The 27762-nt window shown below is 36.8% G+C and overlaps 1 protein-coding gene across 4 annotated transcripts in view; it reads right to left on the reverse strand.

Moving 5' to 3' along the window:
* Positions 1-27762, reverse strand: part of RBMS1 (RNA binding motif single stranded interacting protein 1) — a 138129-nt gene that overhangs the window by 14732 nt on the left and 95635 nt on the right. For all 4 annotated transcript variants that reach the window (XM_042874461.1, XM_042874462.1, XM_042874460.1 and 1 more), the window contains exons 3-6: positions 20449-20507; positions 17504-17595; positions 6450-6607; positions 3866-3945 (exon numbers count right to left, since the gene is read on the reverse strand). In XM_042874461.1, coding sequence (XP_042730395.1) covers positions 3866-3945; positions 6450-6607; positions 17504-17595; positions 20449-20507 — 389 coding nt within the window. The remainder of the gene's footprint in view (positions 1-3865; positions 3946-6449; positions 6608-17503; positions 17596-20448; positions 20508-27762) is intronic.

Genomic DNA, 27762 nt, shown 5'->3' on the forward strand with positions numbered 1-27762 from the left:
AAGCTCCTCATCTTTGATTTAATGGGTAAAATCTTAGTTCTGATGCCTTCAGTGTGACAATCAGAAGTTACACCAGCACAATGACCTCTTGATACCCTTTGGCTATGGCTTTCAGACTGTGGATAGTAGATTATCTCTAAAGGGTCTGTGAAAGATGACTAAGAAATGTGAGTTTATGGTTAAATGGCTGAAGTCACTTTATAGATTTCTGCAACAATAGATTTCTGGATAATTTCAGAGGTAAGCAAATAAGAATCCATTACAGTACTCCATTTTCTTTCCTCTCCTGCACTAGACAGGTAATCAAGACCAAAACCATTTCAAACAGTGTCTGCCACACCTGGTACGCTTCTCCCTGGCCTATGTTAAGAGCGTTGCATGAGCAGGGCTCTCACACCTGTCCCCAGCTTTCTCCCTGAAACAAAGTGATCAGTGTCTGCTGCAAAAGGGAAGGGGAGGGTGGGAAATGGATAATCTATGACCTCTGGGTTTTTGCTGTCACCCATCATTTCTGGAGCAAAAGTAAAAATACTATGGGTTGCTTAGCAAGAATGATCTCTGCCTTTTTTCCACTGAAAAAAATGCATATATGCAAAACAACAAAGAAGCTATTTTCAGTAAAAGAGCTACAAAATAATTCAAGAGGCAGAAAGCTCTTGTAACTCTTCACCTTATAATAAAAAAGTTAAGAAAGATGAATACACTCAAACTTACATACCTTGGTGTGTCCTTATGTATTCTACAGAATAACTGCTTTATGTAATTATTTATATAATTATTCTCATGTATTATCATGCAGGTACACGCTTGTGCAATAAGGAGGAGATGCCTTTCATGATTTTGCTCAGCAGATCATTTCTGCAATTGTTATAGATCCAGCACAAAGCACAGAGATAGGAAATATTTAATATATTTTTAAAAGGAAGGATTCTAGAAGTATGCTATGTCTACCCTCACTATTCTTCTTCTTCTGTGTTTTGCTCAATGTAAGGATTTAATCTTTCTTCTTATGTACCTCACGAGGTTTATGTTTCATAGAAAAAGACAAGCTTTAAATAACTCACTGAAATCAGTAATTCTTTACAGAGAAGAGTAGAACTAAATGCAAAAGAACTTTTCATGAGTATGGCAATAGCATAAATATTCAGTTCAGAAGGGTATGAAATACAAAAATCAAAGCTCTGAGAGAAATGGACTACATTTAACAATCCACAAATCAGAAAAAAGTTTTGCAATGACGTGTCTAGTGAAAGTACAAACACCAGGCGAGAGCAAGCAGTGAAATGAATGCACCATTTCTAGGAGCTGTAGGATCATACCAACTTGCAGTGCGTTTGAAATTCTCTCTGAGTGAAACTTTCTACTTCCTGACAGAAGACAAACATGGACACACTAAATACTGAATATATTTCATTAAGCTACTATGGAGTAGGGAAGTAAAGTCTGAGCAGCTTGTTGCACCTGGCTCCAGCTTGATTCACATCATCAGTGCTCACTGTGAGGCATTTTGTCACTCAGAAGTTCTACATTCGGTGCATTTGTGAACGCCCTATGCTACCCTTGGCCCTTGCAGACTCACAAAGGAATTTCTGTTCAGTCTTCCTATGCTTCTCATAACCGTGTTTAACCCATTCTACTTTTTAAGCCCAAACTTAGTTAAAACAACAAGACGCATTATGAAAGCATGTTTTTGTTAAACAGATGTTCTTCCTCCCACACCTATTTCATTACAGGCCTTCTCTCCTATCCTCCTCGTCCTGATAACAGTGTTTTTATAGCCAGCTCCCTTTGCTGATTTTAGCCATGTAGCCAGGACACAACGTTTTAATTTAAACATAGTTCCAGTTCCATGGTTTTATTTTCTATGTATTTGAACTTGCTGCTCTGTAACCCCAAAAGATGCTAATCTATTTTGAAACACTTTCCTAACCTTTGTTTGTGCAAGAGCTTTCCCCGCTGCAATCCCCCTCTCTGTGTGCAGGTAGCCTAAAACCACAGCTGCCCCATGGCTCTGCCCCACTTTTTGGCAGAACATAGGGTATTGTCAAGCTGCAGCCTCTTATAAGCCTGCACTATTGGACACATGCCTGCTGTGTGGTGAGGACCTCCAGGAAGAAACTGAACTCCATAAAAACCATCCCATGGAGCAACAAAACTTCACAGCACCAGCATGGAAAAGTACAGCTAAAGACAGCTGAGGCTATAGTCTATACAACAGCATCAGGGATCTTGCTTTGCATGACTCCCCTGTTCACCTTGTCATTTGTAAAGTTATTCAGCACCATGGCACATGCGACTCATTTCATTTAACTGAGAATATGGTTAATGCGATACACTTGATGGCTCACTCACTGAGAACAGCACAAAGCAAGTGAGAATAAGCACACTAAAAACACTAATAGGAAGTTCTATTACAGCTTTTTACTGGCTCTAATTGAACAGAACCCCCTATATGTTAATTTGAACTCTTGGTTTCTCCGTACTTCTTACTCTTAATTATGTCCAAGCAAGAGCAGCACTGTAAAAATAATCACGGGGGTGGATCAGAGCACAGTCAACGTTCAGAGAAAATCACCCCATTATCTCTTTGCCCCTAGAGGGATTTTTCACTTCATAAAACAGATTGCTAAATATATGAAATAGAAAAATGAATGTTAAAGCCCCTACACGTAACAAAGTTTCAACAAAATAATTGTAGCCTTGACAATCAATCCCAGCGCAGAGGGTCTGCAAAAGCCAGCAAAGTCAAAGCCCTGCATTAGATTAGTGCTGGTGAAGGGAGTGGTTTCCTGTGCTCTGAAGTAGCTTGCCATCCCTACCGCAGCACAGACTGCCTCAAACTGGAGTAATCTTTTAGGGATGAGGCATGTATGCAGCCTTACTGAGCAAGCTGGATTCTTTTCTGCCTGCTGATGGCTGCTTCCCTCTTTCTCTGTGCCAAGGTCAGGCTCTGGCAAACATTCCACCAGTGGTATAAAGGTGGTTCAGTAACCACGTCAACTATGTAATTTGTAAAATTCTCACTTGGGACCCTCAATAAAATGGCTACCAAAAGCAGGCTGGAATGTCAGGCATGCATTCTTTTCTCCGATGTTATCCTGATTTCCTTCTGTTTTACTCTGCTGCTCTGAATTTCTTTTCCTCATTTTTGAGTTAATGGAATGCTAAGTTTAATATTTTAGAAACAATGCTGACAAAACACTGGCACACTGATGGCACACTGGGGAACTTGATGTGACAAAAGAACTGCAGCATCTCCACATTTTGCATTGCACAATATTTCTAGAATTATCTTTGTTGACCTCCTTTCACCTTCCTGAAGAACCTCAAAGCCTGCTCTGACTTGAGAATAAAAACTCCCAGTGAATGAAAACGCCTGGCATAAAGGCACTGTTACAGAATTTTTAAATCAAATTTTAATCAAAAACTTTTTAATCAAATCTTTTTTCACGCTTAGTTTGGAAAAAATCAACAGATGGCAAAAGTAGTTCATTTTTCACCTCTTTATATAGATAAATTGCTCATGGAAAATCAGACAAATTCAGTTCTGATGCACATACAACACATCCTGGTCTCCTGACTTCAGCTGGAATTATGTGGGATATAATTTGCGTGTAACTGGCCTAAGGCATCTTAGCTGGTCATCTACGTGCTATGAGGATAGATTCCTAGAAAAGAATTAGAGTAGGGAAGTGATCTACCATGTTACAAGTGAGCAACTATTACAGTCATCCAACAAGAAACAGTTTAATTTTTATAAGGCTGCCTCTCAATGAGAAGCTAGATACAACAATCAGTCTAACAGGCTCCCACTACGTAAGCAGTAACCCATCCATTCATCTCATTAGAAATACATGCAACATACCAGAAACTCCTGCTGGTGTCTTTATGAATTTTCCATTAAAATGAGCAATCACCGCTTCACATTTTTCTGTTGATTCCATCCTAGGAAAATAAAGAATAATTTACATAAATTAAATGCTCAGATTTCCATATTCCTGCCTTTTTTTCATGCACACTTCTTTCTTTTTTTTTTTTTTACTTTTTTTTTTTTTTTTACTTTTTTTTTTTACTTCACTGTTGTGACTGCTTTCCCATTAGAGCAACGAAGATGATGTTTTCTAAGAATATACTACTTCAGAAAGCTAAAAACAAAACACAACTAACATTTTTTAATTTACACAGTTTAAGGACAAAGGTACACTGCAAATTTATACTGCAAATACTGCAGTATTGCAGTACACACTGCAAATACAATACTCTAATTTACTCAGAAATTAGGAAAAACACAGATAACTGTAGTGCTTTTGCTTTTCAAAAAAGTAGATTGATATACATTCTTAATTAAATTCTAAGCATACATGATGCATACAAAAATAGTTAATGCCATTTTTGATAGATACTGAAGTGATTGTACTGTTTAAGTCAGACACAAATGTGCTTGACTGCACGCCCCAAACTGCCTTTGAACCTTTTAGTTTCTATGTATCATCACAACTAAACCATGTGCCTGTCCCTCATTTAATCATTGTTACCTTCCAAACAGGAACCAATAACAGAACAGCTGTGGCAGTTACTGAGAATCCAGCATCCTGAACAGGTTAGTGTACTTCTGTTGTCAAAACTAGCCTTAATAGACTGGGTTGAGCTGTTGAGCTACTGCTGGTCTGGGAGTGGCTCCACAGGTTGCAGCTACATCCTTACATTGCAATGTAGATGTGTCGGCTCTAACAACCAAGTTGGACTAAATTGGAACAGATTACCGAGATGTGCAAGTAAAATGAAACTTATTTTAATAGAAGAATACATTTTGCAGCTGTCTGAAAGATAATGTTTAAAGTTAACAGAGGATTTTCTTTTCATTTGCTCACTGAGTTCTTTAATGTGGATCCAAAAATTATGCCCAATGACCTCAGCAGCAAAGAAGCAGCACTACAAACAAGTTAAGCCTTGGCACCTTTTTAATTCTGATAGCCTTTCTGCACAGACCCATGAGATGTCATCATACATGAGAACCAAAAACATCAAAATGTCAGACTAAACAGTTTTCTTTGTGGTTTCAAAACCACCTTCTAGGGAATTTACAGAAGTTCTGGATTTTTGGATCTGAACCAAAGAACTACAATTTTTTTCTTTCAGATGAAACAAACAATATTATTTAGTTTCAGACTCAAGTCTGTCTATATTATCCACCTGGTGAAATGCTCCCACAGGCAAGAAATGATAATCTTTATTTTATGTTTATGTGTTTCTTGGACCATTTGAAAGTAAATATTTTTAACTTTAATATTTATGCAACGATATCACAATAGCAGCTTATTCCGTAAATACTGTATTATGTATACACGTATCTACAAATAACAAATACATAAATACAGATAATACTCAATGCCTATGTGCACATAATAATACAATCTATAACACAAAATCTATTAACAAAACATTTTAAAACTAATCTTCCATAACACCTTCATTAGGAGAAAGGTTTTAAATACACACAAGACTTCTGCACAGAATTTTAAAACTCTTCTGGCTATATCGGAATAAAAGAATTCATAAAATACCACTGTGGATTCCAGGTAGAATTAGTAAGCAAGTTTAGAGAAAAAAAGACTGCATAAACACCCACGGCCTACCAAATCTTAGCTTGAATGTTACTGGACTCTGCCCTTCACAGTACCTGCACATAGCACTCCCCTATTTCCGTTAATGGAAAACTCCAATCTAAAGTCTCCAAATTTTGATTTCCACATTAAGCCGGTCTTAATTAGAGATGGGAAAATACCAGAAAGATACAGAGAAAACTTAGGTGAGGAAGCCCCAGAACAAATGACTGTATTAACTACAGAAAAGGCGGTTGCACACAGATGAAATACATGGGAGCCATCCACTAATTTATGGAAAATGTTCATTCTTGTTGATTTAGGATGTGTACTGAATCAAGCTGCCAAATATTTCAAGGTAAAATTTAATGTAAATGAATACAAATATTTTCTTTCCCAAATGATGTTAATGAACCAGACAATTCCAAGCAATGATATCCAAAAAGAAATGATGATGAGTGGATTTTCTCACAGGAAGTAATGAAGAAGAGGGGATAGTGGGGTGGTTTTCCCTATGGCTTCTTGTTTGGAATTCAAGCCTCACAAGACAGAAATGTCACAGCAGACATTTCAGTGAAACACTGCATAACCCTTGCTTCAGGCATAGAGAAGAAAGGAGAAGTACAACAAGGAGGAAGTACTAGAGATGAACTCTTATTCTTGTCAGTTGTCTACTAAGAACAATAGATTCAGATTCAGCCACATAAGCAAAATGAGACACAGCCACATTTTACTAAGCAAAAGATAAATGAGCAAAGCTCTTCTTGTATCTAGATATCCCTATTCTGGCCTTTTCAATAAACAAGGGGAAAAACGCTGCCAACATAGCTAATGACACTGAAGTACCTGGCAAAGCCAACACCACGGCTTGTCCCACTCGAGTCACGCAATATCCTCGTAGAGATAACCTGCCCAAAAGGCTTAAGCATGTTCTCAAGCTCCTGCTCGTCCATTGAAAGTGGCAAATTGGAAATGTATAAATTCGTTGGATCCTGTTCTTGTTGCTGAAACAGAATTAAAAACAACTGTTATTATACTAACATTGGGAAAGACATTTTGAACACAAAATATAAGAGCCATTACGTATATCTACTGCTAAATAGTTTTACCTTTAAAGATGATTCTCCCTAGCATTAGTAATCTTCATCTTCTGTCACTATATATTGCATTCCTAAGAGAAGCTCTCCTCCTCTTGGTATTAAATACTGCTGACAAGGACATTTTTAAGTGAAGATAAAGGTGAATAATTGACTAATTTATAGTGCATGTTACAACTTCATGTTTCAGATTCTTTTGGAATGAAGCAGCAGCAAAATCAACACAAGGGAAAAATGACAAGGAGATACAAGAGTGGTGGAAAAACTACAAAAAAAAAAAAAGAGATGTAAATTAAACACACAAAATTATAGAATGAGAATACAAAAATAATATGGGGAAAAAAAGAGGTAATGCATTTAAAACTGGTTACATGGCCAAAATATTTTCATAAGAATAGCCTAATGTACAGAAAAGTGGGACACCTCTCTCTTCTCTCATACATGAACATGTTTGAGTTTTTGTAATAGTTTTACATTATGTATTGAAACGATAAAAAAGTGTTCAAAAATGTCTCTAGGAACAGACAAAACAACAGAGCCAGTAAATTATTAGGGCTCATATTAGATATGAAAGACAAATGTAGGCATGTCTGCAATTCTGCTAACCTTATGGCTATCTACTTTTTGTGGTATATGTATGTAGCAAGAAATTCCATCTTAATCAAAGAAACATTTCTGTTGAAATCAATTGTTTCAAGTGTTTGTCAACAGATTTTCCAGTTGTGGTTAAGGATGCATCTCTTGCATCTTTCTCGTATTGCTAATTGATGGCTGTACTCTTGTTACTACATACATTCTTAATCTACACAGATCTGTATGATTTGGCCTTTACAGTTGTGCAAAAGCTTGATATCATCATTGTAGCTTTCTGTATAGACCTAAGTCTCTACAGCATGTATAATACTCAGAAGAACTTTACTGGCATTAGAAAAGTACGATATGAAACAAATGTGATTTTGTTGACATTAGCCTCAGTGTATTTTCATTCTGTGCAAATGGGTTAAGCTAAGAGAAGTTTGAATCAAAACAAAAAACAAAATGAAAAAAAACCCTGTAACACCTACAGGAATTAAAGCATTTATTGAAGCAATTATAGCTGTGGTGATACTTTCTTATAAAGAATAAACATCAATCTGTCATTAAACTGCCCTTGTATTAATAATATCTCGGCACCTTTAGCAACAAATTGTATAATTCATTAGTTTTCTGCCCTGGATATCATCTCTCAGGTGGGACTGGCATTCCCTAGGGAAAAAAGGGCCAGATGGCTAAGTCTTGGTTCTGTTAGGCACAGAAACAAATTCTTACACTCCAAAAAATAAAGTTAAAACAGGGAAGCAAATCTTATGCTTAAGGACACACATTGTTTTATGGTTTTTTTTTTTTTTTGTTGTTGTTGTTGTTGTTGTTTGTTTTTCCATCTGTATTCAGTTAGAAGGGCCTAAAGATTTCCGTAAGGCTTTTTAAAGAAATTTCAGCAACAAAGGACCTACAAGTGTTTGCTTCTGCTTTTGGTCCTTCAGTGGGACTGACCACAGTGGAATAAAAAGTGGAAGATACTTTTACAGCTGGTAAAGAAGGCTGAGATGGGAGACGAAAGGCAAAAAGAAGTTAAGATGATCATGCTGTCACAAAGAAATTGTGGAATAGTAGCCGGAATTTCATTCTCTTCTAATTTTCCCAGAACAAAATAGTTAATTGCCAACAAACACATGCCAAAGTGCACAGAGGTTATAACTGCACCGCAGATGCTTCAGCACTGGGGAGTGGCAGCGGTTCAACCATAAAGCAAATAGATCAGAATAAATTAATTTAATCCACTTCTTAATTTTGCTGGGAAGAAGGGAGGAAAAAAAAAAAAAAAAAAAAAAAAAAAAAAAGACTGCCATTGGTACTCAAAATGGCTGTTTTATGATACTGAGATAATACCACTGGGGCGGACATAAAGGAAGACCAAACTCCTTTGTACAATATATCTGGAATTTTATGCAGTTTGGAAGTAGAAAAATTATACCTATTAGCATCCTCTAATAGGTATAATTCTAACTCAATCCTCTAATATCATACTCCTCTAATTAGCATTAGCAAAACACCTCCTCTTCTACATTAATTTCTCATGTCATCATGTAGCTTCTGTCACCTCCATAAGATTGAATCTTAAAACAGCTATCTGGGTAAGTGTGGGGAGACTATAAGAAGTAAGTCATTTCCTCTCCCTTAGAACACACTGGATTTCCAAGTTGACTTCCAAATGGCAGCCACAACCAGGACTCCCCATCCAACTTTATCCTGTCTAACACAAAAGGCACTGTACAAACAGATGTTTGCTTTTATATAAGGATTTGGCACAGAAAATGGTTAAACAGTTAAAAATTCAGGAAGTTTGGAGAGAGACAAACTTTTTCACTCATCCCTCTGTCTGTCTCTGACAAACAGCAGTTTAATACATTAAGTTTTGTGACTTCCTTCCTTACTGAAATCTGCCCCACCATAACTTGGTTTACAGTTATTACAGTTCTGTGTTAGAAAAGAATATTAACTCCATAGATATCTGACTTTCTGTAATTCAGCAAATGGGTGCAATGAAATACCTGCAAAAATAAGCATCTAACTCAAACCCTGCCTATAGACAGCAATCATTGCAAGAGCTCTCAAAGGTAAATTCTTCTGTGGTTAAAGTCCATGAAACCATATAATCATCAGCTTTTACCTTAGAAAAGTTAAATCTCATGAAATCATTTGTACAACATTAGGAGAATGATCACAAAGAATAACTAAAGTCACTGGAGAGATTCCTACTCAGGATAACAAACTAGAATATAAACCAGTGAACCACTGGAATTTCTCTTTTTTTCTAAACGATTTAGGAAAATTGCTTGACTCTTTGTATCTCATGGAGGGTCTTCAGTGGGTTCTGAAAGACACTGAAAGTGCTCAGGTCACTGCAGATTATGGGCAATGTCGGGATTTGTGGGCCACCATGAGAGCACACATTACTGAGGAAACTAGGAAGTCTTGTTTTTGGCCATTGGTGTCAGCAAGTTTCTATCGGTCTTCTCTCACCAAATACCTTTAGCTGTGCCTTCAGAACTTCAGAACAGTGCTTCTTCAGCTCAATGAACTTGTTATCCCCAAGTAGCACTTGCAGAGCTGGCTTAATAAGCTGACTACAAGGTATGCTGTTTCTCATAAAAGAGAGAGAAATGGTCAACCACTAATGTTCACTTCTGTAGAAAAGTGGTGATCAGGAGTCCTACATAATGCGAAAGGTTCTGCCATCATCTGAAACAAATTAACAAGAACCTCGCTGTGCGTGTGGAATTGTTCCTAAATTGCAAGCAAGAAACTTGGCAAAACGATAAGACATCTGTTTTCTCTTGCTCTGTGTAAGGTCACAGATAACACATAGCCATTCAGAAACATGTGACTAGGAACTGCTCACAGCATGGAAGATCCTCCAGCTGATAGGGAAGGGATTAAATGCTCATCTGCCTTCTTATAGAAACCGCTTTAACATTTACAATTGGCCTGTGTTTCACTGAAATATGCCTGTTTCAGCCACTGTTTTAATACTATCTGACCACAGACTGCTAACAAGACAATTCGTTGGAAAAATCACTACTACAATCTTCACTTCTTATCCAGAATTCCAGAATAAATGCATAGGATTAATATGCTAGGCATTTTAATTCATTTTCATAGGTACATCTCTATTATGAATAGGAAGTCTGAAAAGTAATGTTTAACTATAACAAACACTGTGTGCAAGTCTGCAATTAAACCCTGCAACCACATGTTCCCTTTTTATTACTCCTCACAATTCTTGCTTGCACCCATTCCTCCAAGGGCACCAAAGTGCCCCCTGGCAGTGCTGGATATTGCTCACAGATGCCACCGTTTCCAGCAGAAAGTTTAAATGAGCCTACCAAGGCTCCTAGCTAGATGATCATTACTGTCCTTTTCAACACAGGCCATTCTATGATTCTATGATTCTAACAGGGCATTCAAGCCAGGGCTGAACAAATCACAGCACTGCTTGGCAGATGAGGTAAGACTTTTGTGAGCTGAAGCTGTGTACTCAAGGGAAGTGGCTGCTAACTGTCTTATTTAATGCAAATGCAATTCCTGAAATGACAGATGTTTTGCAAAATTTGGCTTACTTTCAATTTATTGTAGAATGATTTTTAAGAACACGGAATTTGCAGAAATGTCCACTATCCACATTTTAAATAAATGGCTACCTTACAGCTTCCTATTGTTGCTAACTGAATTTTAGGTAGAGAAATGGCGAGAAACTGATCATATTTACTTAACACAGTCTATAACCATAGGATTTAAGACTATTGCCTACAGAAGGTACCACAAATCAGGTTAAAACGAAACTTCTCTTACCAAAGAGTTGCTAAAAACTGCTGTAGAAATCTGCTTGAGTTGTCTCCTCTTTGCCTTTCATTTGTTCTTTGGCAGTCAGAAACCCAGATGCAGAATAAAGACTACTGCAGTATGCCCACCTTTGCTAGTTGGATTAAGCACACAAGATACCATGGTAACCTAAGTTTATTTTCTTACTTTACTCTGCAGGAACAAAAACCTGATTTAATTCTCCAGAAGGTTGCCACAGTGAAGACAAGTACAAAGAGTAATACATTATTAAAAGTCATACAAGTTAGCTGTTTCTCATTCTTGCTAACTAAAAACCATTTTCCTCATCAGTGACATGAAAGACTACCTTTAATGCATTATGTTTAATAGCTGCAAAACAGCCCTGACTTCTGTTCAAGAGATGAGGACAAGTGACTAAGCAGGCCTTTTCTTCCTCAAAAAGCATAGCTGCTGTGCAATTCACACTTTTATTTAGAGTGACAGTTCAACTTTTCCAAACATCTTTGGAAAAAAAAGGCATCTCAAGTTTGAATGCAAAAGTGCTCTTGCATCAGACTTAACTGGAAGCAAAGATGTAGCTACCAACCTACAGGGAGTGCTTCACAGTTCTGCCTTTCAACCATTAGTAAAGAATATAAAGGTGACAAATTTGTGTTACCTCTGAATTCTGGTGCACCAACATGAAATCAGACAAAGGGCAAACATATATAACACATTAAAAACACTTCTACATTTATGAGAAAATTTGGTGCATTGTTTTGAGGGTCAAGAGACTTCTCCAGAAAATATGAACAGTTTCTCTAGACTGATGGGATAGTCAGTATATGTTGACAAAACTTATTTTGCACTGTTACCACTGGGGATTTTCTAACACAACTAAGAAAATGCTCCAAAGGTTTGCCTGTTTTTTGTGCATTCCTGCAATAAGGGAAAGTTGTGCGTGCTTGAAATAAGGGAAATGATTTGTTAATATGAGATCTAATGCAATAAGCATAAGCATATTTACTTGTTCTAGTGGAAGGAAGGAAGTGAAGACTTTAAAGAAGAAATTACAAAATTTTGCATCTGAAGCCCTAACCCCTAATAATGTGTGACTGTGGGGAAATCTTTCAATGGATAAATAATGACTCTTCCTCCAAAAATGCACATTAGTAAATGGAACAACAATCCTTGGCTCAAATTAACAAATGTCATTGTCCTCAGAAATCCTCTAAGTCCATGGATTACTTTCATGAATTCTGTTAGAAGTGACACAAGTTATCCAAAAATAAGTTTGTGCTTCTGTAAGGGGAGAAAAAAATAATAATAGAGAAAACAACAAAAAAATGGAAAATACAAAAATAAAAAAGACTGAATATCACTCTAACAGCATAGCAAAGTTGTACACAGAGAAGCACTAAAAAGCTCATGAACACAGACAGAGAATAGAGAGGGCAGGAAAGAAGATGAAGCCTTTGAGAAAATCTAGGCTAACTGTCTCATTGAGTCTGTAGGAATTGCATTGGATTCAGATGGTTACATTACATTGAATGGAGGAGACCCCTGTAGTATTAAGGACCAGGTTGAAATACATTTGCAAGAGCACTGGACTGTATGCGAATGGCTTCAGTGATACCCAAAAAACATGACAAAATCTCTGCTACAGGAGTAACTTCATATGTGACACAAATTTAATAGCTATAAGCCTTTCACTATATTATCTCAGGAATCAATATACCCATCCTGAGCTAGACAATATGCCTATGCAAGGCTAACTGTCATGTCAAGTATGTTACATATCACTCAATGAGCTATGAGCTGCCACAGCCAAGCTGCTATCCTAGCTAACTCATAATACCTCTTTGATGTCATCAGCATGATACAGATATTCTCATGTGGCTTTATCTAGGCTGCAAACACAATCATACTCTTGAATTAAGTTTGCTGGACACAAAGCTATGTCAAAAACTATGCTTTTTATAAAACTTTTTTATTCAGTTCTTTTTTTTTTTTTACCCTCTACACTTACATAGTGGTTTACTTAAGAAAAATAGGAACTGAATTTGATTTTCCTTATAAGAGAGTCACTTTTGCAACCATTTGAAACACAGTTACTTTGGAGCAGAGAGCTAAACACAGCTGAATAGCATTTAATGGGACAAAATCTCCTAACACTGACACAAATGCTGTATGTCACATTCAAGATCAAGAATTTACAAGAAATTGGGTTACTCATATCTCTGTAACTTTCAGACTTTATTAACTCTAAAACACTCATTAAAGGTTCTCAGGTTTTAAAATCTCCATTCAAAATGCCAACATACCAATATGCCAAGTAGATTTTCCATATGCACCTACCCTCCTATACCATGTAATTTGCTATTTGCTCTGAGCAGCACATAATCCTACAATTATTTCATTGATTATACCTTTGGGTGGGGAGAGAAGAGAAAATTCTCAAATAATAAGCATTCACCCTTGTAGCAACCATAACAACTTTTCTAACACAGATCAGTAGTGTTTTTTTACAATATTGTCTGTACTGATCCTATTGAAACAAGTATTTGGGCATGTGTTTATTTAGGAAAAAATGCAAGGTACAAGGAAATTTGAGTTGAGTAAATCCTACAAAAGCAGCATTTCAAGTATATCCTGGGCTATATATTTTCAGAGGTCTCTCTCAAACTCATAAAGACTCGGGATTCAGTCAAACATTTCCAAGCATCCTCACTAGTTTTCAATACATGACTTGTTACTCTAATGGTCTCATTTTTAAAATACCATACAGAATTTTCTTCTAAGCAGTATTGTATTCAAGTTGGCATGTGCTCAAACTTCACATCCCTTTACAGAATTCAAACAACTGCAAAGGCTTTTAACAAAAATAATTATAATCTTTTTCTTTCGTCATTCTTTAGTAACAGGAGATTGCTGAAAAAATCTCAGAACCCATTTTTTCATCAGTTCATCAAAGTGAAGTTACTCATAAGCACAGTTTCAATAAAAGAAGAAACCTAACTATGAAAATGGGGAGAACTCTTCAATGCTACTACTGTTATTTAAGAAAGCATGGCTATGAAAAATCATAATTTCTGAACTAATTACTGGTTTATTATTGAAGCCTTCCTTGAGGAGCAAGAACAATAAACTAATAAAAGAAACTTCAAGAAGAAATTCTAATGAACCAAAATAAACCAAAACTGACTTAGAAACTTAGTTTCTAACTAGCTTAGAAATAACAGAACTCTTGCAAGACATGCATCTGCTCTTCCATACGTCATCTCTAGAGTAGGAAATAAGCCATTGTTTTTGAACTGCGTCCTGAAACAAACTGCCTACCAATACATCATCTCTTCATCCCCTCTCATGGGTGCTGCTACATACTGGAAAAGAAATCAGTAAGACTGAATGCTGGAAATACTCCAATGAATATGAGGAAAAGGGGAATTGCTCATCACCACCATTTTAATTTTCAGTCAAAAGTCTACTCTCATCCCCTTGTACTGCAAAAATATCTTCCATCAGCTCTCAGCAGAATTGCCTTTCCAACAGGAATTTCAATTTTAGCTGTCACCAGAAGATACATTTAACCAGCACACAGCAAAGATCTTCCCAAGTTGCTTAAGTGTAACTATCTTAGTAAAGTTTTTCACATCCAGATCTCTGAAAGGGCAGAATAATTGAAGACACAATGTTTCTTGAGCAATGCTCTAACACTCGGCTCCTTAATCTGCACTATCAACATGACATCTCTCAGAACATGGCCAGCTCCCCACAATGACCCTCATCTCAGAATGTGGCCTGAAGCTGCATGTCAGGCCCCAAGCCCTCCAAGTCCGCTCAGTGAGAGCCAAAAGTCAGATCAGATTGGAAGCAGACAGCAGAGTACAGCATGAGCTTACCCAGAGCATAGAAAAAGTTCAGAGTCAATATTTGAAGTTATCTCTACAAAGCAAACAACAGAAGTTTTGATAAGTACAATCCAGACAGTTTCTACTAAACTGGGATTTGTAGATGACCTTGTTGAAAAGAAAAACTTTTTAATATATCTGTATATAGTTACAGTATGAAACTGCAAAAAGGAATTCATTGCAGTCAGATTCAGGCTTCAACAGTAATTTTTTTCCTTCCATTTCATTTGTGATCCAAGAGGAAGATGTGAAATGCTAGGTAGTAGTGGAGCTACTGATGGCCATGGGCACAGCGCAGTGATGTTTTCCAAACCGAGCTGACAGGCACACATCTCTTTGTGACTGAAGCAGCTGCACTGGTCAGTAAGGAAATCCATCAGCACGCAGCTGGCAAAATGTTCTCCAGATCTTTCAGTGTGACATTCAGGCTAATGCCAGAATAAACGGTTTCACTGCAACATGACCGCTTTATAATACTGGCTTTGTAGTGCACAAAGGGTAATATCAAATACATAACCGCAAGTAAACTTTCTTACAGTATAATGCATATGAAGAGTCTGATCTTAGATCTTGCCAAAACAACTGGAAGTGGATGGTGATTCTCTGTTTGGCACATTCAAGTAGAGATACGATTTTTCAGACAAAAGGAGAGCAGCACTGTCTGTCCACCCCACCCTAGCCAAAATTTCAATGGCTCAAAGTATATAGACAACAAATCAAAGCACTTAAACTCTCCATCACTTACAACTGTTTGTTGTAGCACTACTTATTGTTGCTGCTTTTCTTTGTTTTTCTCTCTCTTTTTTCTAAATTTATAATTCAATCACTCTTATCGTGCTAAAAAGTAGATGAACAATTTTCACTCTGATGCCAACTTTATAGTTATAGATTTCCCACAAGTCAGCAGGATTGACAGACTCAAAGTGTCAGAAAATAGATCAAAATGGTCAAGTATCACGACACATGCTTTTTCATTAATGCTAACAGAAAGAAATATTAGAATTTTGCAACTAACTAGCAGATGAAACGATTAAAAAAAAATGTATGGAAAAAACTAGGAAACTATTCATTAGATTGCCAGAGAAAATAAATAAAGCTTCACCTACTCAGACAATTAGATAAGCTAAAATTCTTTATTAGCAAAACGAATTTACTTTCTTTTCTCCTACCTACATATTGTATTTGTAAGATGGCAGACAGAGGTCTTGAAAAATCTAGTGTATATATTGAAGTGATTACCTAAAAGCTAAATATTAAAAGTTATTTATTAAACATAGATAAAAAAACTATAAAAAGAAAAAAGTCCGGTGTTTTTTGGTAAGCATGTATGTTTGTATCATGGCTGCAGTGAAACATGCATTAAGCATGAAACATATGGTTTCCATTTTGTAACCCTGGAACTCATCCAAAGACATTTTATGTTGTTAGCTTAACTGTTCTCCTCAGCTGAGAAGCTGTGGAAAATATCTCATCCAAAAAAAATCTGCACCTAATGGAGAACTGCAAAAGATTTGCTAGATCTGCTATGAACTATTAAAATTAAAAAAGGCTCTGAGTTTACTGTTTAATTACTGGAATATTTTTACTTAATTAGAATATAATTTTCAAACTCTAAAGATCTACTTTAAGAGGCACCACAAATTACATGAACAGATCATGTTGGAAATATTTTCTTAATTGAATAAATTTGTAGTGGTAGCTATGGCGTCATGTTGGAAATTGGCCATCTGACCTAATACCACCATATGACAAAACCATTATTAATGTATCATCCCCCTGATTTTATAGATTTACAAAGCTTATCTTGTGGAGATAGAGCTCTGAAGGCCATGTTAAGTAATAATTCAATGCAGAGACCAGAGATCAGTAAAAAGATCATATTTCTTTAATTTTAGTAATATTTGATTTTGCCCTGATGCAGAATAGGTTGTCAAAGAGTTGGTTAGGAATATCAAGAAAATCTTAGCACAGATTTATATTTCTCTTTTATTAATGCAAAATACATTAAAAATGCTGCAAACAAAGTCCCTAGGTTAAATTTTGCTTTGTTGCTCTTAAGAATTCATCCCCAAATTGCAAGGCTGTTAGCCTCAGTAACGGCAATTAGATGATGTATAGAATCTCTCATACCTGTCTGCTGGAAGCTGTTGAAGCTAACCAATTTGTCCAGAAATTAGCGTGATGAATTTAACCCATTAAGCATTCTGTAGTTTTTATTGCTAATAATAATAATAATATTCCTGATCTTTCTTTTCATTAAGCCAATGGAAAGGCAGTATAAATTAGAATAGCGACAAATGCAACCAAACACATTTGGAGAATTTACCAGACTCTTTTTTCTTTATTTCGTTAGTTGAGCTCACTTGGGATATATGCCAGCTGAAAATCCCATTACATTATCTAATGGCTTGAGAACTGTGTTCACCATAAAGGTCTTGCAACCTGAGAATTCACACTGCCAATGCTCTCCTAAGGTATAAGCTTGTTCTTCATAAACCACTGCAAGAGTTAACCATTTAATTTAACTCACCTTTGCCATTTGTGCCTGGACTCCACTAGCTTTTAGAGCAGAAACTGCCTTCTGAGCAGCTGCTGGGCTGTCGAAGTCAACAAAGCCATAACCTGAAATGTAAAAAACTCTGGTTTCTCTTCAGATTGCATATTTCATCAACAAGGTAGTAATCAGCTTTTAATCAAAGACTTCATATGCTACGAGCACGGTTATGAGCATGGTTATTTAACACAATTTCTTTGTTGGTTCTTCATGTAGTTCCCAGAAAAAAAAAAAAAAAACTCTACCCAAGTCTTTCCATCTTGTGATGATGGAGACCTACTGCAGTGGAATAAATCAATTTCCACGCTCACTAACTATCAGGATTTTATCCAAATCTCAGAAATAGTATGGTGCTTTGTTTTGTGTTATCTGGTACATAACCAAGAAGAGCAAATGTGACATCATAAATTCATTTCATAGAGTTCACCAAGGAAAGCATGATCTGTTAATTTTTCTGAACCACATTCTTGGTCTGGTTTGAATAAGTGACCAATAAGCCTGCAGGTTCCAGGTCATTTACTCAGAACTGGGAGAATAGGTTAGTTTAATAGATGCATATCTACTGCACCATAATCCAGTTACTTCACTGTATGTACATAAAGGACAGTTAAAGTAGAAAGTGAGTGAAAACCTACCTTCAGTGATATCAAATGATTTTTTCCTATCATTACTGAAACTAGAATGTAAGTAAAATAATTTTTCTATGTCACATGATGGAATATTTCAGTGTTAATATAAAACTGAAGTTAATTGTAACAATTTCCATACACATATATATATATGCAACTTTTTTTTTTTCTTATTCTGAACAACAATATACAGTTAATAGATTCCAATGTATTTGGACAGCAATGTGCCTTGGTGACTACAGACTGGGGTTTTTAATCCCCAAAAGGTTATTGGAGTTTGGAGGCTGCTTCCCTTATTGCAAGCCTCATTCTATATTTTTCAGCTCCCCCTCCTTCCCGCCATTAAACCATACTAAAAAATCCCTCTCCAATGTCTAAACAGGGATAAAAACAAAAACCAAAAAACTGTAGAGGAGTAGAAAATTCAATAATTTCTTCAGATGGTAACAGTATCCTCTTACAATATGTCCATACTGACAACAAAAAGGTTGTGCAAAGATATTACTGAGCCAGCTTTAAAGTCCTTAACTTGGGAAAAAACAACTAGAGCAGCCTTGTACATCACAGCAAGCTTATATAACCTGCCAAGAAACTGAAGAAAGCAGCATATTGTTCTGTGTAACATGTGGTGTTGTGGACTGTTAAATTTTGACATGAAACAGAATGAATTAGCTCATATCAAGTTTTGGGCTGCCAAAGCAGGACTAGTTTTCCATACCCACACTAGCATAGGTTATCACTACCACCACAATGCAGGGTGCAATATAGATGGAGTTACATACTGATACCAAGCTTGCCATCAGAGCTGGCTTTGCCATCTTTTCGATGATACGTAAGCTCAATTGCTCACTGCAGTTAGTTAGTTGAAGTTAGTTTAAATGCCATGGTATGCTTTTTTGGCAAGAGCCAGAGATTCTGTCAATCTCTTGATTAAATTCCAGTTACATCTCTGCATTCTGTCTACTCATATTCCCACTGTAACTCTGAAGGCTTGGAGGGAGCTTCCCCATAGATTCAACTTGCCGTACACTGTTACAGTAGACATTAGTTACTGCTTCACACTGGTGAGATTTCAAATCTGTATTGGAAAAGTCAGCTAAAACATCTTAAAATATTAACGTGAGAATTTCTGTGTATAAATCTTTGAAGAGATAGGATCAGAAACAGTATTGCTGGCAGAGGGAATGGGCAGACTTAAATCAGTTAGCTGCTGTCATCAGTATTAATGGACAGAAATAACTGAAAAGGGCAATTACTATTTCCTAGTCACAACGTGCATGGATGACATCTACATATAAGCTGAGGAAAAAAATTTAGAAATTTTGGTTTCTGCACTGTCAGTCCCTCATTAACAGCTTAAGACGGGGACCCAGGTAGCTATGTACAGGAGCTGCACCACTGCACTGTTTCCAATTCTTCCACAAAAAACAAGAGTTGATTAACAATAAATTCTTGTCTCCCACCTCTATCTATCAGCTTTACGCTCTTTCATGAGCTTTACACTCACTACCATTGCTAAATGATCTGACTCAATTCTTTAATTTGTTTAGAAATTATACTCTTAACTGTAAAAAAAAAAAAAAAAAAAAAAAAAAAGTAGTCTACAATCTGATATTTCAGTGTCTGCTGCCACACCTCTCACCATGCACACCGCTGGGATATGAGATTACATGTCACTATAATTGCAGTGAGTGCTGCAGATCACTGAATGGACATACCCAACTTATCTGAAGGAGGTTTTGTATTTTTTCCAGCTGCAATTACTTAGGTGAAAATGAACCCCCTCTTTGCTCCCAACACACTGACTAGCATATAGCTAAACATAATTACACTACTGGAACGTGTAATTAACTGCTGCTTTAAACTGTTCAGATTAGTGGAGCTGATTTCCACAATATACATTTTTTTCAGACGCTTAGTACAATCGAATGATCTGCTGCAAGCTTCCCTGCTTTCTCCAGGCCAGTGGAGAAAAGCTGCTTTTAACTCCATTTTAGTGTTTCAAACAGAGGCCAATTGGCAGCCAGCAGTGTGCGTGTCCGCTTCACCCAGGGCTGGCTGCACCACTGACACAGGCGGACTGCCAGCTCCGTTGGAAACAAATGTACTGAGTATGCTGACCATGGGCAACAATAAGCCTGCTTTATGAGCATCACTAAAGAAAAGAAATCAAAAGCACTTAAAATACTGCATTGGTTTATTTTATGAAATCAAACTGCTGGTCAATTATTAAATAGTCAATTTTATAAAATCAATCGATTAACCAGGTGAATGTAAAAAAAGCAAACATACCTTTGCACTTGTTCGTTGTCTTATCCAAAATAGCCTTCGTGGATACAATTTTCCCATACCTAGAAAGTATTATAAATACGTAAAAAAACATGTAAGGAAGAAAAAAACCCATTCTATTACAGCAAACCTCCCATTCAAATTGTTTTATTATGTTTACCTTCAATAAGTTGCAATAGTATATAAACTGTATATTTATTTAATGAAAAGTCATATGTAGACAGAAGCAACAAAAATGATCAACTATTTCAAGTGTGATCATGCTCTCCTCACACAGAATCACAGAATACATTGGTTTGGAAGGGACCTTAAAAATCATGCAGTCCCAACCCCCTGCCATGAACTGGTTGCCACCTACCAAACTGGGCTGCTCAGGGCCCCATCCAACCTGGCCTTGAGCACCTTCAGAGATGGGCAACTTCCCTGAGTTCCCAGTAGCACACGAGAATCATAAAACAAGTGAAAGAAAAAGTGCTTTAAACAAAACATACTATTCTGGTAAAATCCTGGTAGGCACGAGGAACCATATTTTAGGGATAAGCTCACCCAGTCAGTATAAGTACCAAATAAAGCAGACAAGAAATGACCTCGTCAGCGCTAGTCTTGATAATAAGGTTCAAAAAATATATATATTTTAAATATATATTGAATGTTTATTTATTTATTTATTTTAATTGCTGATTCAAACCCAAACCAATGAAACCTCTCTTCCAGAAAACTGATATGTATGAATCAGATTTCTAAAAGCTGATCAGCAGAGCTGATAAAGAATTTTCTGTATGTTTAAAATGGAAAATTGAAATGTTAACAATTTTAACTAAAAGCAAAACATCCATCAGGAAAGTTTCAATTTTCTTTTTGTAAAGAAAAAGATATTCATTGCCTGTTTGCATCTTTTCAATAGCTTGGCAGCCCAGGCAGCAATCTTCTTTGCAGCCCAAAGGTGAGCATCAAGAGAAATAAGACAAAATTAAATAAAAAGACAGACAGAAATCTCAGCTATGGGAATGACTGCTGCTTTTGAAGCACCCTGCAAAGTTTGCCACTAATAGCTCTTTTGACTTTGACTTTGAGTTGAACTTGTTGCATTTGGTGAAAACTTGCAACTTGCATTGGAAATCATATCCCATTTTTTATTAAAAAGTAAAAAAAATAAAAATGCAGCTCAGAGACACTCATTACAGAGCAAAGCAGCATCTGAATCAGAAACTGAGCAGAGATTCCCAAGTTCCTTACCACAAGCTCCTTTGTTTGTTTTGAACTACATTTGATGCGATCTGGTTAGTATATAAGAGAGGAATGATGAAACATGACTTTATTTTCACATGAGCAAACACAAGGTAACATTACATCAGTAGGTATACCTGTGCATTGTGTGCCAAGAGGTTCTCTGTCACTGTACAAGAACCAAAAATGAACTGATAAGTATTAGAAACATTATCAGCAGAAGAAAGTGGAATTTGGGGAAGAATGAAGTTTCGCCAGCTCACTTGCTAAATATAAATCCATCAGAGTGGCAGTTACTGAATAGTGCTTCCAAAAGACATTATTTCAACAGATGACTGACTGAATTTCTGCAGAAGCTGTAGTAGTCTTAAAGGTTCTTCAAAATACGCAAGAAGTCCAATAAATAAAATTATGCTTAGATACATAAGAGTGTTCAAATAGCTGTTTACTTGTAAAGTTAGTTATTTAAGGGGAAAGCCTATCTATAAAGTGCTTCCCTCCTAAAGAACAATTAAGTATATTCTTCAGTCTTCACGATGAGTTTCAGGCCAATGAGTTATCGTATGACTTCTTTTGGCTGCAGTGGAGTAAATCAGTAGCACTATCGACTAGACATTAGTGTCCTTATTGTATTTGGAACTGTGAACATCTACACTGACAGAACTATCCATCTATAGCCTAAAAATGTACAAGAGTCTATGAAAAACTGTATATGCTTAAATATATCTGGAAGATGTAGTAAAGCAACAGAAATGTTCCCTAATAACTGTAGCACATATTTCCTTATTAGTAGTCATTCCATATGAGAGGTTTATACCCTGTGAGTTCAAATTTCTGAACTTTTCCTGTGAGCACAGAGTAGATGTATGCGTTGTAAACACAAGAGAGGCTTGTGTTTACAAACACAGAAAGAGTGATCTTCAAGATTTGCTAAATTCTTGCGCCTCAGCACTAGATCTGACGCTAGCATTCTCCATATCCTACCAGCTTTCCCACTGTCTTAATGCAAAAGTTACAGAACCTTTGAGGAAAACATACATGCAAACAACTAACAAAATGAAGGGTCATCTCTGCTAATGTTTCAGGTCTTGAAAGCATAGAAAGTGATAGTGAAGAATACACTATTCAGTATCTGTATAAATAAAACAGCTGTAGTCCTCTACCAATTTGGTGACTGAGGGGAATCAGGGACTGGCTTTGGACAGCGCTGGCCCAGATACTGATGCCAACAGCACCTAAATACATCTGCATGTCTGTTCCTTAAACCCATCCCAGCCTTCCTATGTACAAGACCACTGGCGATCTAATTCACTGTCCTGGGTAACACAGCTCTTGCAGAGAACCAGCTGCCATGGAAGGCAGCCAAGAAACGTCAGTAGTGCGAGTCTGGGAATGCACCAGAGAAACAATGTAACAGTGGCACGCATCACCAGGGTTTTTCCTGTGATGTTCCCAGTAAATACTCTTTCCAGGCAATAGCTCTCCACTCCTCATGAAGCACAGAAACGCAGTTTGCTCCACCTGAGCTTAACCTGAGGAGAACACTTTCCTTGCTTCCAACATGTGGTCTCATAACAGGGGAAATTACTCTTTACAGTTCCTCGTAATTGCTTCCTTCAAATGATGACTATCATGAACATCTACTTCCTTCCTCCTAAATTCTGCAATCCTAATATTATTGCTAATATAGGTTCCTGCATTCACTCATTTGCTAGCGCAACTGCAATTCAGATCTATCAGAAATCAGTGATCTACAGAACACATTAAAATCATGCTCCAAACTAATGTTAGAGGACTTGCCACTCCCCTCAGAGCTTGAGCACATCTCCACTGGTGCTGCTGCCCTGCTACTCCAGAGCCCTCCTGCATGCTTGACGAGAATTGTTGCTGAAAGCAGGGCAACAAACCAACAACAGCAACAAAGTTTTGAAGATAGAAAGATGTCTTCAGATTTGCATCTCTTTTCTCATTTTCTTAAGTACTGCACTTGTACTAGCATCAATTAATGTATTAAGGACAATAGGACACAGGTAAAACTCAGGCAAATAATTGACAGGGTGAATTGATTATGAGACTAAAGGGGCTACGTTCAATAACAAGCTGAATACTGATGTAATAGCTATCTATTGTACAGAAGATCATGACAACTGTATATTTGGATACCAAGGACAGATTTGTCTGAAAGCCAAATTAGGGAGATATGCAGTATTGCTACTTCACAGGACAATGTTCACCTCTGCTTATCACAAACTCTGCACAGAAATGAAAGGATAAGTCCACCAGCCCATATGCCCTAACATTTACTGCTAAGCAACGTGAACCTCAAAATATGGCAACACACCTTTGACTTAGATACTTCTAAAGTGGAAAGCTTGAAGCAAAAAATCTATATGTACTTTAAAAAAATTGCATTGTTCAGTAATATGATCAAAGGCAGTACACAACTAACAAGATCTATTACATATAGCTAGGAACACTTTTATGGCTACTTAAAACATCTCTGAAGTATAATTTTGGCAACCTCAATGATAGAGGATAAAAGAAAAGGGTCTTTAAAACACTGTACACCAATCAAACTGAATGAGTGTTTATACTTCTCCCTTTGTACATTTGCTAGCACAATGAATGCACTTGTGACATGAGGGCAAAAAGGTGCCATGAGGAGCATGGCAAGAAATGGGAACAAAGCAGCTCGAAGGCTCTGCCACAAGTGCTACTTCGAGTGTTGAAAGAACTTATCTGTGTGTGCATTAGGGGAGGTACAGTAAGAACAGGCTTTGAAAAGCTAGACAGGGATTGTCTGGAATTGTTTAAACCTTTGTCTACAGCTTAACACACCTCATTCCATCAAGCTCACTATTTCCTTTTACAGTACTTTCCAACTGTGAAGGTTTTTCTACCACCTGGCTTTGACTTGGACCCTAACACACCAAAAGAATCCCTGCTCATCTGGAAAGCCCTTGCCATTTAGAGCTGCTTAACTCCTCCAACCCGTGATGAAGACAGGCTATGCCATTTCTTTCTTTGTAGAAGCCCAGTCCTGGTGTAGAAAGAGCATTCCTAGAGACACTGCTGTTCTCCCCTGTGTTACTATAGCATTGTCAGAAGGCCTCCACAATGCAGAAACAATGCTGCAACACTTTTGTGTTTATTTTAAATTGTATTTTAGAACTTAGCACCTTACCAGTGCCCTTCGCAAAATGCTTTCTTTTTAAGAGTCAGAATCAGGTGGTAAACCCAGGCACATATTTCATAACACACAAGTGGTTCTGAGTACATGAACTCACTATGAAGCAGAATTGTGAAAGGAACAAAGACCTGGCTCAGCACAAAGATTTTGGTGAGCAGCCAGTGTCCTCGCCAGGTGACCCAAAGACACGAGAGAGCCAGCAGGGCCACATGGGAAGGCAGATCAGTTCATGCTAAAATACACTGCAGATGCTGCATGCATCTGCATCAAAATAAACCTTACTTTAGCAATGAAAACAAAACAAACAGGTAAAGCAAATGGGAGAAATATTTGTAAAGAAATTGCTGTATACTAATTGTAATACAAAAAGATGCATACACTCAAAATGTAATTTTTTCTTGGAATGAATATTATCCTTGTGTATGACCCCAAATACATACAAGTAACAAATACTCATTTTTCCTAATAGTCAACTTTAAGCAAGCATCTTCACCTTCTCAAACTCAGAGTATCCTATTTTTAATAGTAAGAACTTAAAAACAAAAACAATTTACATGTAACTAAGGACCTTCATAGCCAAGTCTGTATGTTCTGTACATGTTCTGTACTATTCTGTACTATTCTGTACTATTGTACTATCTGTACTATTCTGTACTATTACTTGTAGTATATTTGGAAGACCAGCCAGTTCATTTTCACTGAGATCTAGAGAACAGAAACCTAAGCAGTCTATGAGAAAGCCTCACCTATGTTGCAGTTCTCAGCCTCTCTGCTCCAGGTGGTATCAAGAAAACAAATTCTCCATAACTGACAAAAGAGCCACGGAGTTGCTACCAAGAGCTAACTTGGTGCAGCTGGCTCCCATACCTCACTCTCCTCCAATGTTCAGAGCATTTCCAAGCCAACATAACAGCCATGGGAACATAATCAGCCCCAGCAATCTTTCCTCCTGGATCCAAAAAACATACTCAGAGCAGTCTGAGAGCACAAAAGGTTATATCTGGCTCCCATACCGCCGTTTCTGTTGCACCTTAGAAAAAGTGGTGTATCAAAACTCATGCTCTTCCTTCTCTTTATGCTTAGAAGACAAGCACTTCTGGTTGGTTGTTTCTTTTTTGTTTGTTTTTCCATACAAAATCTTCTATTTTCCCATAAAGGGAATTCCAGAAAAGCAATGTATAAACAATAGTCTTTGAGACAGTCTACTACAATCCTGCTATTTAATTATGGGTAAATGTTATATTATTAAAAGTTGATAAAGAAACTTATTCCATTCAGAAGAATACAGAGTTTGTAGAACAGAACAGGCTGAACAAACTATAGCCATATGGTTTTCATTTTAAAATTCTTCACCACATTTATGCCCTAGTGTAGAAGGAGAGATCAGAGGAACGTTTTGTTCATGTTTTGTTTTCTGCTGCTAGAAGACACGTTGCTCTATGACAAACTCTTTGGAACCACTTGCTGTATGGCCATCCCAGACCTAAATATTTGCTCACCAGATTATAATGAGTACCTACTACTGAAAGTTGGTCAGCCATTTTTAGTGTGTAATTTAACATTACAAAAAAACTACATTTATACTTTTCTTATTTTCATTTGCACAGTTAATAGGTATGAATGATGTAGCTTAGTACAAGTTATCCTTCAAAATTATTCTAGATTTGCCTAATTTGTCTCATTCATAAAGAACTCCTATAGCAGCTTCAAATACTGAAGCGCTGGGTTAATCAACTCAGCTATACGTGCCCTGGTTCAGGCATCAGACCATAAATCTCATTATGCACAAAACAGGAAATCCTAAACTAAACTAAACGAAAGCTAAAGCTTTGCTTTGGTGATATTTCTATTGAATGGTCAATGCGGTTTTGACAACGATAGTTCCTTTCTTTCTTATTACTTATCCCTTTGACTCTCCTGTACTTCAGAGAGAAAGCTGGCAAGTTCAAAATATCCAAGTAGCTGTAACTGCTGTTTTGATTGTTTTACTCAGGAAATAAATAATAGCTAACCAAACAGATTAGAGTTCATTATGATAGAAACCAACTACTGTTCTGTTCCACTTTGAAAATTTCTAAAATAACAGTTTGTCCACTCATGAAAAATACATAAATATACACACACACACACACATATATATATATATACATATATATATATATAAAACAAGTTAGGATCTATGTATTAAAAACAAAACACAAATATTCGGCTTTTCAAGAGTCTTATATGCAGCTTTAAATTCTTCACAGGGTCAAGAAAACTTGAAGCATGCACCATCATCATTACTGATGAGGTTACCAACATCAGCACAGTCTAGACCAGTATTACTTGGGTATAAACAATCTTTTCTTCAGACTCAGTACATTACAATTCCAGATTTCACTATGTAAATAAAAGTGGCAAAATCAGATGCAAAATCAGATATGCTATCAACCCTTGCAGTTATCCGTCCTTATAAAAGCAGATGCTTAGCATAAAGGACACATACAATTCTTATCAGAGTGGTATGAACAGATGCCTTCTTCGTTTCTTGGACAACATTCATTGTAACATAAAAAGTAGGAAGATAAAAAGTAGTATTTTATGAATAGGTTTTATAGTGTTCTGGCTCTACACAAGTGTATCTATTTCTTATATTGAAAAGGAACCAGGATTTCAAAACTGTAATGAATAGAAAAGTGAGACACACAGGAAGAAGGTTTTTGAGATTATTTTTCAGCTACCCATTTTGTTTTCTTAGAAGTAGTTATTTTGTGATTTAGCAGAGTATGATCCGTGAGGATAGGAAATAAATGCTTTTAGAATTAGGAAATGTTTGCTTCCTCTTGTTCTATAGAGATGTGAATAATCTCCATCCATTGCACAGAAACTGAATAAAAGTCAAGGAAAAGAAGGGTGCC

Source organism: Lagopus leucura, unplaced genomic scaffold, assembly GCF_019238085.1.
Source record: "Lagopus leucura isolate 7727_CA_CO unplaced genomic scaffold, USGS_WTPT01 Super-Scaffold_100012, whole genome shotgun sequence".
In the NCBI taxonomy this organism is placed as follows: Eukaryota; Metazoa; Chordata; class Aves; order Galliformes; family Phasianidae; genus Lagopus; species Lagopus leucura.